General features: G+C 42.7%; 1 protein-coding gene across 2 annotated transcripts in view; it reads right to left on the bottom strand.

Annotated features, from left to right (window-relative positions):
- Greb1l (GREB1 like retinoic acid receptor coactivator) overlaps positions 1-12,129 on the bottom strand; it is a 129,402-nt gene that overhangs the window by 58,924 nt on the left and 58,349 nt on the right. For both annotated transcript variants that reach the window (XM_059246190.1, XM_059246189.1), the window contains 5 exons: positions 11,110-11,295; positions 7,157-7,483; positions 5,787-5,915; positions 5,104-5,238; positions 590-787 (listed from right to left, as the gene is read on the bottom strand). In XM_059246190.1, coding sequence (XP_059102173.1) covers positions 590-787; positions 5,104-5,238; positions 5,787-5,915; positions 7,157-7,483; positions 11,110-11,295 — 975 coding nt within the window. The remainder of the gene's footprint in view (positions 1-589; positions 788-5,103; positions 5,239-5,786; positions 5,916-7,156; positions 7,484-11,109; positions 11,296-12,129) is intronic.

Below are 12,129 nucleotides of genomic sequence, written 5' to 3'. Positions count from 1 at the left end.
TCCCAATTTTCTAAATTCTTTATAGCTTTTTATAATTCTAAGAAAATTTTATTTTCATGAAGAGATATATTTATCATAGACTAAAAATTTTGCTTTCTACCATTTCCATGTTCTAGAGGGAAATGTTTCCTTGTATTTGGTCTCTAAGTTCTTGGAAATAATTTTAACTTGACTTCTTGTTGTTGAAGTGGAAGGTGATATTCTGGTGTCTGCTTTGAAAATGCACTGGCAACCTGATAAATGTTGGAGAACTCACCTCAGAAACGACCTGCCTGGGCATAGGAAGAATTCAAGTAGTGTTGCCCAGCATCCCAACAGGCTAGGCTTCCCTCAACAGTGAATGACCAGATTGCGGTCCCATGCATGACATCACAAACTTACAGCATCTGGCAAGCACACACATCAATTTGGCCTTGGCCTCCAAGGGGAAGGTCTGGGAGAAAGCTTACAGATAAATTATATATTCCTTCAAGTGCTTTTATTACGAAAGAATGTTTTAATGTCTTCTAAACCTTTAGACTAAGAGAGAGGAAGGATGAAGGCTCTAATGCTGGGGTTAACAGAAACTCACAGAAAAGTTCACTCTCACCTGATTGTCGGACCCGTTGGAGGGTTTGCTGGACCAGAACCTCTGATCGTGGGACAATGATAATGAAGTCCACTTTGCTAAAGTGGCCCAGGTCCAGGCTCTGGCTGCCACTGTCCGCGATTGTACACACCTGGGACAAGAGTCTTCTGGCAACTGTGAGCTGTGGTTGATAAATTTGGAAGGTTTCGTTATCTACATCTAAAATTAAAAAAAGTTATAAGAACAATATTAATTTAGTTCTTTGACAGGCATTATGAGTCCATATGAAGATGTAAAACACAAGGAAGAAGCGATTCTCATGACCAAGAATTTTCATTGAATATGGAGCTTTATGAATTTGCCTATGTCCCCCACAAAACCTGACTGAGAAGATATGTTAAAGAATTGGATATGACAGTTTTACAAATGAATTACTTAAAAACTGGTGGATTATCTTACAACCCTTTTCCTAATAGTGGAGACAGACCACACTGTCTCGGCTGGACCAGGACTCAGCTACAGAAAGGCACTATTCAGTTCTGTAGGACTCTCAGCACTGCCCAGTGCTCGAGCCCAGGCCTGTCTAGGGAGGGAGGCAATGGTGTAGCTATAATACTTCAGGATTCCATTAAGTTTTTCTGGATGATACCACAGTAAACATTCCTTCTTCAGCAAGGCAGCTGCAATACGGCCTGAAATCCCCTCTCTGTGACGAGACATGAACCAGAGACGCAACCTTCACCTTTCTTCCTTTTCAGCTTGACTTTGCCAGCACTTGTGACCTGGCAGGCCTGGGAGGTGTGGTTACTGCCAGTGCTGATGCCAGGACTATCCAGAGACCCGCCTTGTGACACAGCCAGGTGGCCTCCCCATAGGTGACGCACTGCACTGTCCAGACACTCTATTACAAGTTCTTACCAAGCCATCCCTCCCTGTCCGTGTCCCCCTTCCGACAGACAACAAAAGACCCAAGTGTAGTCGGCAACTGCCCTGTCTTCCTGAAAGGGTTGCTCCTTATCGGGGTCGTGTGCTGGCAGTTTGACTGAAACAGCACAGGGCCTAACTAACCAGTGCTAATTAAAGTTGTCTAAACTCAACTGTGGTGTAGCTGAGGCAGCCAGTACTCACAATACCCTAGCTACGCTGGACACTGGCTGCAAGTGACCCTTGATACGAGGTCTCCTTGCTGACACAAAGAACAGACTGACAGAGCTTAATACTGTGAGTTTGAACAGCACAGCTGGGAGAACGGCTCAGTGGTAGGGCACACCACTTACACCTTACACACTCCAGATGTGTAAGGACCTGGGTTTGATCCCCAGCACCAGAAAAGAAAAAGTAATACTAGCACAAATAAATTTTTTAGTTATGCATATGAGTGTTTTGTCTGCATGCATTTCTGTGTACTATGTGCATGCCTAGTACCCAAGCAGGCCAGAAGAACACACTGGATCCCCTGGAGCTGATGTCATAGACATTTTGAAGTAGCTATGTGGGTGTTGGGAATTGAACTGGGGTCCTCTGGCAGAGCAGCCAGTGCTCCTAACCATTGAGTCATCTCTCCAGCCCCTATATAATTGTTTTTCCTTTTTACCCACTAATGAAAGGGCTGAAGAGATGGCTCAGTGGTTAAGAGTAAACATTGCTCTTGCAGAGGACCAGAGTTTGGTTCCCAGCACCCATATCTCACAACTTTGGGGGATCCAATAACCTCTTCTGATCTCTGTGAGTATCTGAACATACCTGGCTTACATTCACATAAACACACATATACACATAAGTAAAATTAAAAATAAAAAAATAGTACCAATGAAACATACCTATCTTCCAACATAAATAGGTTATTCATTCATTCCTCAGTTCACAGGCTGGCTGGCTGGGAACCAAATGTATATATAGATTTGTATGTATAATTTAACTTAGCAAATTCTGAAGTTTGATGAAAGATAAAACACTTATCCAAGGAGGATTTCTTTGTAAAATTTTTATTATAACTTTAGTGTTTGTGCATGTGTGTGCAGGTGTGTGTGTCTGTGTGTCTCCATGCAAATGGAGGTCATAGGGCACTTGCATAAGTTGGTTTTCTCCTTCTGTCATGTGACCCCTGGGGAATGAACTCAGGTCATCAGGCTTGGTGGTAGTTGCTTTTACCCATGGAGCCATCTTGCTGGCTTCAGGCAGCATTTCTATCTATCTATCTATCTATCTATCTATCTATCTATCTATCTATCTATCTATCTATTTATCTATCTATCTATCTATTTGATTATTTAATTATTTTATTTATTTTTTTGAGACAGGGTCTTACTATGTAGCCCTGGCTGTTCTGGAACTCACTCTGTAGACCAGGCTGGCCTTGAACTCACAGATATCCACCTGCCTCTGCCTCCCAAGTGCTGGGATTAAAGGTGTGCACCACCATGCCTGGTTGACATTTCTTCTTAAATTAAAAAAATATTTTTTTAAAAATGTGTATAGTGTTGTGGTTGCATGTATGTGCCTGGTTCCCTCGAGGCCAGAGGAGGTGTTGGATCCCCTGGGACTAGAGTTATAGATGGTTATGAGCTGCTGTGTGCATGCTGGAATGAAACCTTGGTCCTTTGAAAAATCAGTCAGTGCTTTTAACTGCTTAGCCATCTCTCCAGCAACATTTCTTTTCTTTTTTTTTTTTTTATTTTCTTTTTTTTTTTTTAAATGCCGAATGCTGTTTATTGAAGGAGGGAAGAGGTCTTAAATACAGGCTTACAGCACAATGGGAGAACCCCGGAGGGCAGAAATTCGCTACAGATGTTTTACAATCTTGCATCTAAGCTGTTAATGCCCATTATGCAGGATACACAGACAAGGAATTTCCCTTAAGCGTTCAGGAGGGTGGAACCCGGCAGGGAATTAGCATAGGGAAGATATCAAGGTCAAGGTCAGCAAGCAAGGCAACAGTTACCCAAAACAGGGGCCAGGACCCTACAGGTCCCGCTTTTACTAAAAAATAAGCTTCTGACTTAGGTTGCATGGGATGTCAGCAGGTCACCTTACCTGTCATGGAGACACCTGCCCAGGCCACACAGGTGCTCTGTCTTAGGTTGGTGAGCACCCCCCAGGTATTACCCGTCTCTGAATACTCATTATCATACAGGCTCAATCGTGTGTGAGCTGCAGAGTTAACTGCTATCAAAGATCTCAAAGTGGCACTGGGCTTGCAATCTGTGTGTTCGACACAGAAAAGACCAACAGAGGTCCTATCCCACCCATAGCCAGTAGGCTAAAGGCAACTGAGCCATTCCCTTCCTTAACGAGCCTTACCAGCAACATTTCTTAAACAGGGAACCAAGGATGTACTTGGAGATCTATATGCATTCTGGGAATCAAGGAATAATTAATTAATTATTATTACATGTGTATGCATAATGTGTGGTGTGTGGGGGTGCATGTGTGGAGGTCAAAGGAGTTGGTTCTCTTCTTCCCCCTTTACATGGTTTTGGGATCTAACTCAGGTCATTGGCTTGGGCTGCAAGCAGCCTTTACCTGCTGAACAAATTCTAATTAACAATGTAAAACAGTTAATACAAACCACTTTAGACGCACTGAATGATTGCTGTATTACCAAATATTGCCCGGAAGTCAGGACACTGTGGCCCATATTCACATTTGCTTTTACAAGAAGGTGATGCCAAGCCCTGCTGCTACCTTCATTGCCTGAGTGATCCACTACAAACAATGCTTTCCTACCCAGAGGAGGTCAAATGGCCATCATTAGCAGCTTATGTCGGGGGTATGCTTCTTTTCTGTTTGTTTTCCTACTCTGTCTGATGATACCCCTGTGAACTGGGGAAGGAATTTTTAATACCAAGGAGCATAGTCTAATAATCTCCTTCCTCCTGCCTAGCCTCCTGCCCACCACTGACTCTTGTAGTGCAGATGATGTGAGGTTGTTCTGTCTGCCTGGAAGGCCACATACACCCTGAAACTGCAGAGTTTTATAAGTCAGGGCAGAAGGGAAAAGTGAGACAGAATCCTGCATAGCCTGCAGTCTACATAATGAGTTTGAGGCCAGCTTGGGCTAATGAAATCCCATCTCAAAAAAATATATATAATAAAATAAAACTGAGGATTCCTAGAATTATTCTATACAAAAAGAGGAACTTTGTCTGAGTTCCAGGACAGCCAGAGCTACACAGAAAACCTTGTCTTGAAAAACCAAAAAATAGATAAATAAAGCTGGAAAATACCCATACACATAAAATTAATTAATTAATTAAAAATTAAAAAAGAGGAACTTCCTGACTCAAAAAGATATCAAATTTAAGGCCAGCCTGTGTAGATGAACAGGAATCTCTCAAGGAGAAGACTCCAAAGAGAAGATCACACAGCCGGGCACTGTCAGTCTGAACTCAGTGTACTGTGTAGACAACAATAAAAGCCTGTTGTAGCCTATGGCCGAGGACACCTCAAAACCCTGAGCTGTTGTTGTTGTTTTTAAGCTTCTACAACATCTGTCCCAAGGGTTGATTCCTTCCTTCAGCCTCAGGCCACATTACCCGGGTTTTGTGTGGGGATCATAGCAGCAGCCTCCTGGGGTGACACACACTCCTTAAGGTCACCATTGAAAGGGGTGACCACACTGTCTCCTCTTCTTTGTTGCATTTTTTCTAGCAGCTTGTCCAAGTCATCGCCTATGTCAAAAGACAGTGGATTTAAGAAGGTTATAATGAACGACATGCGGAGTGGTTCTTATCAGCGTCAGATGAGACAGTGGAGCTGGGTTCTCATCAAGGTTTGTAAGTTGGCCTGCAATTATGTCAGAATTCCTACCTGGCTGTCTGTGTCTCTGCAGTAAAAGATATTCTTGATGGCATCCACCACCCCTGTGGGTACATGCTTACAACCAGCATACCTTCAACATTGGCTCTCTTCTGGCTGCCATCATGTACAAAAACAGGCAGAACAGACCTGCTCTGTTTCTATCTGACATATGAAAAAACTTGGATCCAGGGAGAGAGAGAGCAAACAGGCCGAGGTCAGCAACAAAGTCACAGCTGAGCCAGTCTCTAATCCTAGTACGCTCATGCCTTCCTCTGGACTTCACATGGCATTAACCATTCCAAATGAAAGCTCAGCCACCAAACTTAAGCCCCACCTTCATCCCCGACAGGCTAAGATTTAAATTCAGACAATCATGCACCTGGAGCTGGCAGGGAGGCCCAATCTTACAACTACTTACCTAATGAGGTGGTTTTGAAATGCGATGCCAGGAAACTGACCTTTCCTGTGATAAGCTCATAACTAATTTCTTTCAAAAACTCACTTGTGGTAAGCATGCTCTCTGCCAGAGCCCGGGACTGGTGCTGACCTGAAGGACAGAAGAACAGGGTGATGACTCATGCCTGGAACTAATGCTTGCTGCAACGTTGACAGAGGTCTAAAGCTACAGGGGACATGACATGTCCAAAGGTGTATCTGAAACATCAGTTTGAAGATTGTCTATAGCAACAACAACAACCAACAACAAAATGTTTGTAATATGATGCCAGGTGACTAAGAGGAAACGGTATGTTTTATGTTTGTAATTGTAAAATATATACATGCATATATTTAAAGGCCAGAGAAGTCCATGAGAAATGTAACTGTGTGTTTACATGGTTGTTCTAAGCAGTGACCTTAAAAATGAACTTATGTGGAACTATTTTTAGAATTAAAAATATGAATGGCCACACAGCCAGGAAAAGCTTTCTAGAACCCTGACATAGAAGGATGGGCAGACAGTTTGGCCAGTGCACGTTTGTGAGTGGGGATGGGATTTGATCTCTATGGCAGGAAGTAGTGAGAGCCATTCAGTGAAGAAAGGAGAAATGAAAGTCTGAGTGCTGATGGCTATGAGGGATGGCCCCTTGTCAGAGAATCAACACAGAGCATATTTTATCACTTCTCTACTTTCTTGAGGTTTACTGGGTGTTGTAGAGTAGGCTTTTCAGTGTGGAGAGCTCCTGGCAAATGTGACTGGCTGGCATAGGAACTTGCAAAATCTTTACAATTTATCTGTTTTATTTTATTTTATTTTTATTTATCTGTTTTTATTTTTATTTTTTTGTTTGTGTTGTGTGTGTGTTTATGTGTTTATGTGCCACAAACGCATGCAGGATCCTGAAAATCAGACTAGGGTGCTGGATCCCCCCCACCCCCGAACTAGAGATACAGACAGTTGTGAGCTGCCATGTGGGTGGGTGCTGGGAATTAAACCCAGATCCTCTGCAAGAGCAGCCAGTGCTTTTAACTACGGAGCCATCTCTCGAGCCCCAACACTTGCAAAACCTTTTAAGGATGGAAGTCACATGAGATGAGGGAATCTGTTTCAAGAGTTAGCTTTAAAAGAATGTCTCCAGAACCAGGTGCTGGGGTACCAGCCACACTGAGGGCTTTAACACCTGATCTGAGAAAGATAGGGAAGTTAAAAGTGGGGGGAGAAACCCAACCACGGCCATCAGCCAGAGAATAATCATGTGGATGCTGGAAACACCCACTTGCCCCTTTTCAGACACAGATGACAGATGCATTCATCAAACAAGTGACAAGATCAAGCCCCACCCCACTCACCTAATACCACCACACAGAATTCATTTCCTCTGACTTTAGATGCACAAATTGCTACAACATAGTCCGGGAGCCTCTGATAGTGTTTGACTTCACTGAGAAGCCTTAGAGTTTCTGAGATGCCCTCTGCCAGAGAGTTTTGGGTCACGATCACATGAACCATGTCTTGAGACACACTGGCAGCTAGCCTAGCAAGCCAGGGGAGCTGTCCTGGTGACACAGGTGTACAGGGGGCACCCATCTGCAGGGTTCGCTCTCTCACAGCAAATTCCTGCATCGCTCTCAGCATGATTTGCTCAAATTCTTCCCTGAGAGGTATCTGGTCAGGACCTATATTAACGAGAATTACAACTAGAATTTAGACAATCAGAAAAGAGAGAAAACGTATAGCACCTAGCATCCAAAACTTTCTCTAAACCTGCATTCCAACTAGCAAGTACGTGCTTTTATCTGGCAGTGGTCCCAAGTCACAGCTCATACTAACCACCTACGATTAGAAAATTCCCTCTCACCGCTCCCTGGCTTCAATCCAAAACTCAGGCTCTGTTCTCCTGTACTCCAGTGCTGCCCTCTTTCAAGGAGGGTACACTAAGGTACAAGACCGACTGTTGCACGTCCTGGAAGAAGATCACTTCCCAGCCTTGGCTTTATGGATTCTGCTAATGACTAATAAAATGAGCCAATGCATTGGTATATAATCAATTTTAGGTTCCATTCATTTTTCATTTTATGCACAGACACTTTAAAAATATCTTAATGTATTGTCTTCACTTAATTTTTAACATTATCCATAAGAAAATTAATTAATTTTCCCAATTTACATGTTATACAGCCTCCAATTCTCCCCTGTCCTCTGGATTGGTAAATATGACATCTGGCCTCTTTCCCCAGCCATAGTTGAGCTAAGCTCACACTGAGGAACTGTGGCCCTGGAATTAGAGAGATTTTGTTTCTTATGGTCTTTAGAAACTTAACCAGTCTTTAGAACAAACTCAGCAGGCACCCAAGTGGCACAGATTAACTAAGATTTCTATCTTTAGTTTAGATGAAAACCTAGGCGTATACTGACTTGATCTACTCTTTTCCCCCTTGTGTGAATGAGAGACTTGAGACTCAGCTCTTGCCAGCAGGAGCAGACTCTTCAGTAGCTGTGATCTGAGGTTAAGCACTATCTCTAGCCCCAAGCTACAGCACAGAGGTAAGAGTGGACCTCTGTATGGAAGGCAATTTGGGAGAGTCAGAAACTATCCCTCCCTCTGATGGCAGTTAAGTGGTCTCCTGGACCTGCTCATCTTTTCTGGAAACTAAGAAAATAAGGGGCTTAATTATTATTTTTCTAAAGACAAGTAGGGTTATATAAAATACAACATAAAAAATAGAACACATTCCAAAAAAAAATAAGTAATTTATAATGGAGGAGCCACTTTCTCAGGACTGGTTGAGGGTCAGGAAGAATGCAAACCTCATAGATAGGTGCTTGGTTTCTGTACGTAGAAACAATAAGAAAACAGTAATGCTTACATTAAGTTTCTTTCTGGAGCTAGAGGCATAGCCTGGCACTTTCTATAGCTTGGGACATGAGTGAGGCTCTGGGTTTGATCCTCAGGACTACACCCATCCAGCCTAAAACATTGGTTTCTCACATCCTTCCCAACTCTACCGCTTGCTAGGTAGTAGTGAACGGTGGGATTTGGGGCTTTGTTTCTAAATCAGTTGGGAGTCACTCAACCTCTGATTTTCATTCAGCTTTAATGAATTAGAATCATGGTGTGTGGTCACCACATTCATACTGTGTAGTGGGCTCGAAGTGGCTGAGTTTGTACTACCAAATGAAGGGAAGGTGGTAATTCTTTACAACTTTCTTCTGCCAGAGCACACCACAAATGAAAAGCCCTGTCTGCATTTCCTAGTGTCTTCCATTGAAAACCTGAAAGGCTCAGTGGTCCAGTTTATAGCTGTGAGAGACCCGGGGCAGACCAGGAGCCAGCAACACATTCTCTTGAGACATACAATGAATTCATGCAAAGGTGTCTGGAGAAAATAAAGTGGCACAGCATGTTCCCAGCATTCTTTGTAATCTTAAAACTCGTTTGTAAAGTTTGGATTGGATTACTATTTAAGAAACAAAAAGTGGAGGGACATGAACTCAGGCTCAGACAAGAGACGATCTCTTAGAACAACACGCGTTCTGCACTTCTCATCACTCAGTCCTGACTGGATTCTAGGAGCCTCTTCTCCACTTCTTCCAAGCACAGTAATGGTGATTTTCCCCGGAGAGCTATCTCCGGGGCATCAGCTCTGATGGCTTTTCAGATGGAGCCACCACAATAGGAAGGACCATGTTTCCAGCAGACCTGGAGTCCACCTGGATTTGCTGATTCCATTATCTACTTCAAAAGGGTTTTCAGCTTGTGAAATAACTGAAAAAAAATTAAGTGACTATCATAGAAAGGCCCTGTCTTTCTGAAGAATCTTGCTTTTCTTTTTCCCTGTCAGTGCTCAGAGAAACCAAGTATTAAAGCTGTTATTTTAGAAGGTCTGGATAATTTTTTAAATGTCTATAATCTATGCATATGTGAAAATATTCTTGTTGCTTCTCAAACTTAGAGGGACAGAACATTTTTTTTAAAGCACACCAGAACAACCTGTTGGGGGACAGAGAAGTCCCAACACACAGACCTAGGTGAAAGGCAGGAAGGAGGGAAGGAAAGAGGGAGGGAGAGAAGCGGGAGGGAGGGACGAGCTATTTACACTACATACCAACAGTCCTAATGACTGGAAGTAAAATTCTGGAGAGAATTGATCCTGAAGAGCAAAAAAGAATCTTGTTTAATTAATCAGAAATCTCTAAGTTAAGAGGTTTTTAATAACTTGAAAGAAGATATTTAATTTTTTGTCCTGTGGTTTAATGATTAAGTAGGACCCTGGTTTTCTTGGAAGGTTATTAAGGTTGAAAAGAACAGACAGAATGGCCTGCCTGCCTGCCTTCCTGAAGCACTGCCCTCTGAAGCTCTGTTCTCACTGGCTTTGGGAGTATCGATGGTATGCTTTCTGGTCTTGGAAGACAGTCCACAGTCCAAAATATGGAGATTTAAATTTACGACATCAAAGGAGCCAGAACAAGGTGATTTTTATAACTTTTTTACTTACCAACAAGAACAGTTTTCAAGTTACAGATTTACTATGAAAGCAGGTTCCATGGAAAATGAGGTTTAAAAAGACCCTTGTCAGAATAGTGCCCACGTCAGGGTAGAGCCCATATCAAGGAGCCTCCTGGGAAATTAAGGGTCCTTGCCCATATTGCTACATGATACTGGAAAGGCTATATCTGGCTTGCTGAAATTTTTGCTTTTTAAATACTATCTCAGTATTTTTATCGTTTCTTAACACCATAGTACTTTGTAACATTAAGAAAAAAACCTCATGAATACATATAAAATTTTTTATATGAAAATTTGCACCTCAAACATTTTCCAAAGCAAATCAACGGTATGAAATCCCAGAGAGAATGTGTAATTAGGCTGAGTATTTGATGGCTCATTGCAGTTTGCAAAATAAAGGACATTTCCATGTAAATGCTGCTGAGCCACCACAGTGTTGTTAGGACACCTGCCTGTACTCACTGTAGGTTCAGAGGAAGTGAAGGGTTCATGACCTTTGCATCCCTCTTACCCTAGGCCTTCCTTCCCAAAAGGGATAGGGAGCATCATGAACTGGACACTAGGGGGAGCAATTTGTCTCCTTTATAACACAAGTGTGGAGAAAAGGGAAAGGCAAAGCTAGAGTGAGGAGAGGAAAGTCAGAGGTCTGGGCAGAATGAGAAAAACTTAGAGACGAAAGAAAGAAAATATGAGCCAGGCAGGCAGATTAATTGAAAAAGGACACAATACATTCCAAAAAAAAAGAAAAAAACAATGTAAAAGGTTCCTAGCCCATGACTCTGGAGAACAACTTACCTAAACGTACAAGATACTGTATAGTCAGAAGGATCATGTTTTCCACACTCAGGAGCTGGGTGCTAGTCAACCCTAATTGCTCCAGATCTTTGTTTTCCAACTGTGGAATCTTGTAGCAATTCACCAGCAGAGGACTCACAACAATGTCACCAACATTTCCATAGAAATAGGGTAAAGTGCCGTAGCCTGCCCCAAAAGAAACAGTCAGTAAGCATTTCTGAGTTCAGTCAGACACACCAGCTCAGTGAGACTCAAGGATGCTCAGAAACCCTCTGCCCTCTGAGACGGCCACCTTAGGGAACTCACCTGCATGATACACACTCTCTAGAAACTGAAGGGAACCCTCCAGTTGTACCACGGTTCTGCCACAGAGCGTCAATGTGATGATAAATAGTTCCTGATCAACTTTCTTTTCAGATGAGAGAACAAACTATGGTAGCATTTCACTTCCCCAGTGTTCTGGGATGTGGGGGAAGTTAGGCTAAACTCATCAGTAAACCCATAGTCTCCTAACCGGTAGCAAATGCTTGGAGATTTCTCACTTGTTTTACCATATTAGTGTTTTGGGATTTTTTTCCTTCAGATTTTTATGTGTATAAGTATTTGCCTGAATGTATGTCTGTGCATCATGTGTGCGTCTGGTGTCCACAGAGTTCAGAAGAGGGTATTGGATCCCCTAAAACTGGAGCTAAGGATGTTGTGAGCCATCACATGGGTGCTGGGATCTGACCCTGGGTTCTCTGCAAGAGCAGCAAGTGCTCTCAACAACTCATCTATCACTTTAGCCCCTGTACTGGTGTTTTTTGTTAGTTTTTCTGAATGCCAGGGGTGCTTGAAAGTACCTTATATAGTACAGAAATATGTTGAAAAGGTACCCTGCTTTGGTGGTGCAGTAAAGAGAATCATCCTTCTCTGTGAGACTTCCTTTCGAGACAGGGTCCCACTAAGTGGCTCTGGATAGAACTCAATATGTAGACCAGGTTAGCCTTGAACTCACAGAGACCTCCCATGTTGGGACTA

Source organism: Peromyscus eremicus, chromosome 19, assembly GCF_949786415.1.
Source record: "Peromyscus eremicus chromosome 19, PerEre_H2_v1, whole genome shotgun sequence".
In the NCBI taxonomy this organism is placed as follows: Eukaryota; Metazoa; Chordata; class Mammalia; order Rodentia; family Cricetidae; genus Peromyscus; species Peromyscus eremicus.
The sequence above is the reverse complement of the archived record's forward strand: the minus strand, read 5'-3'. Positions and strand labels throughout refer to the sequence as shown.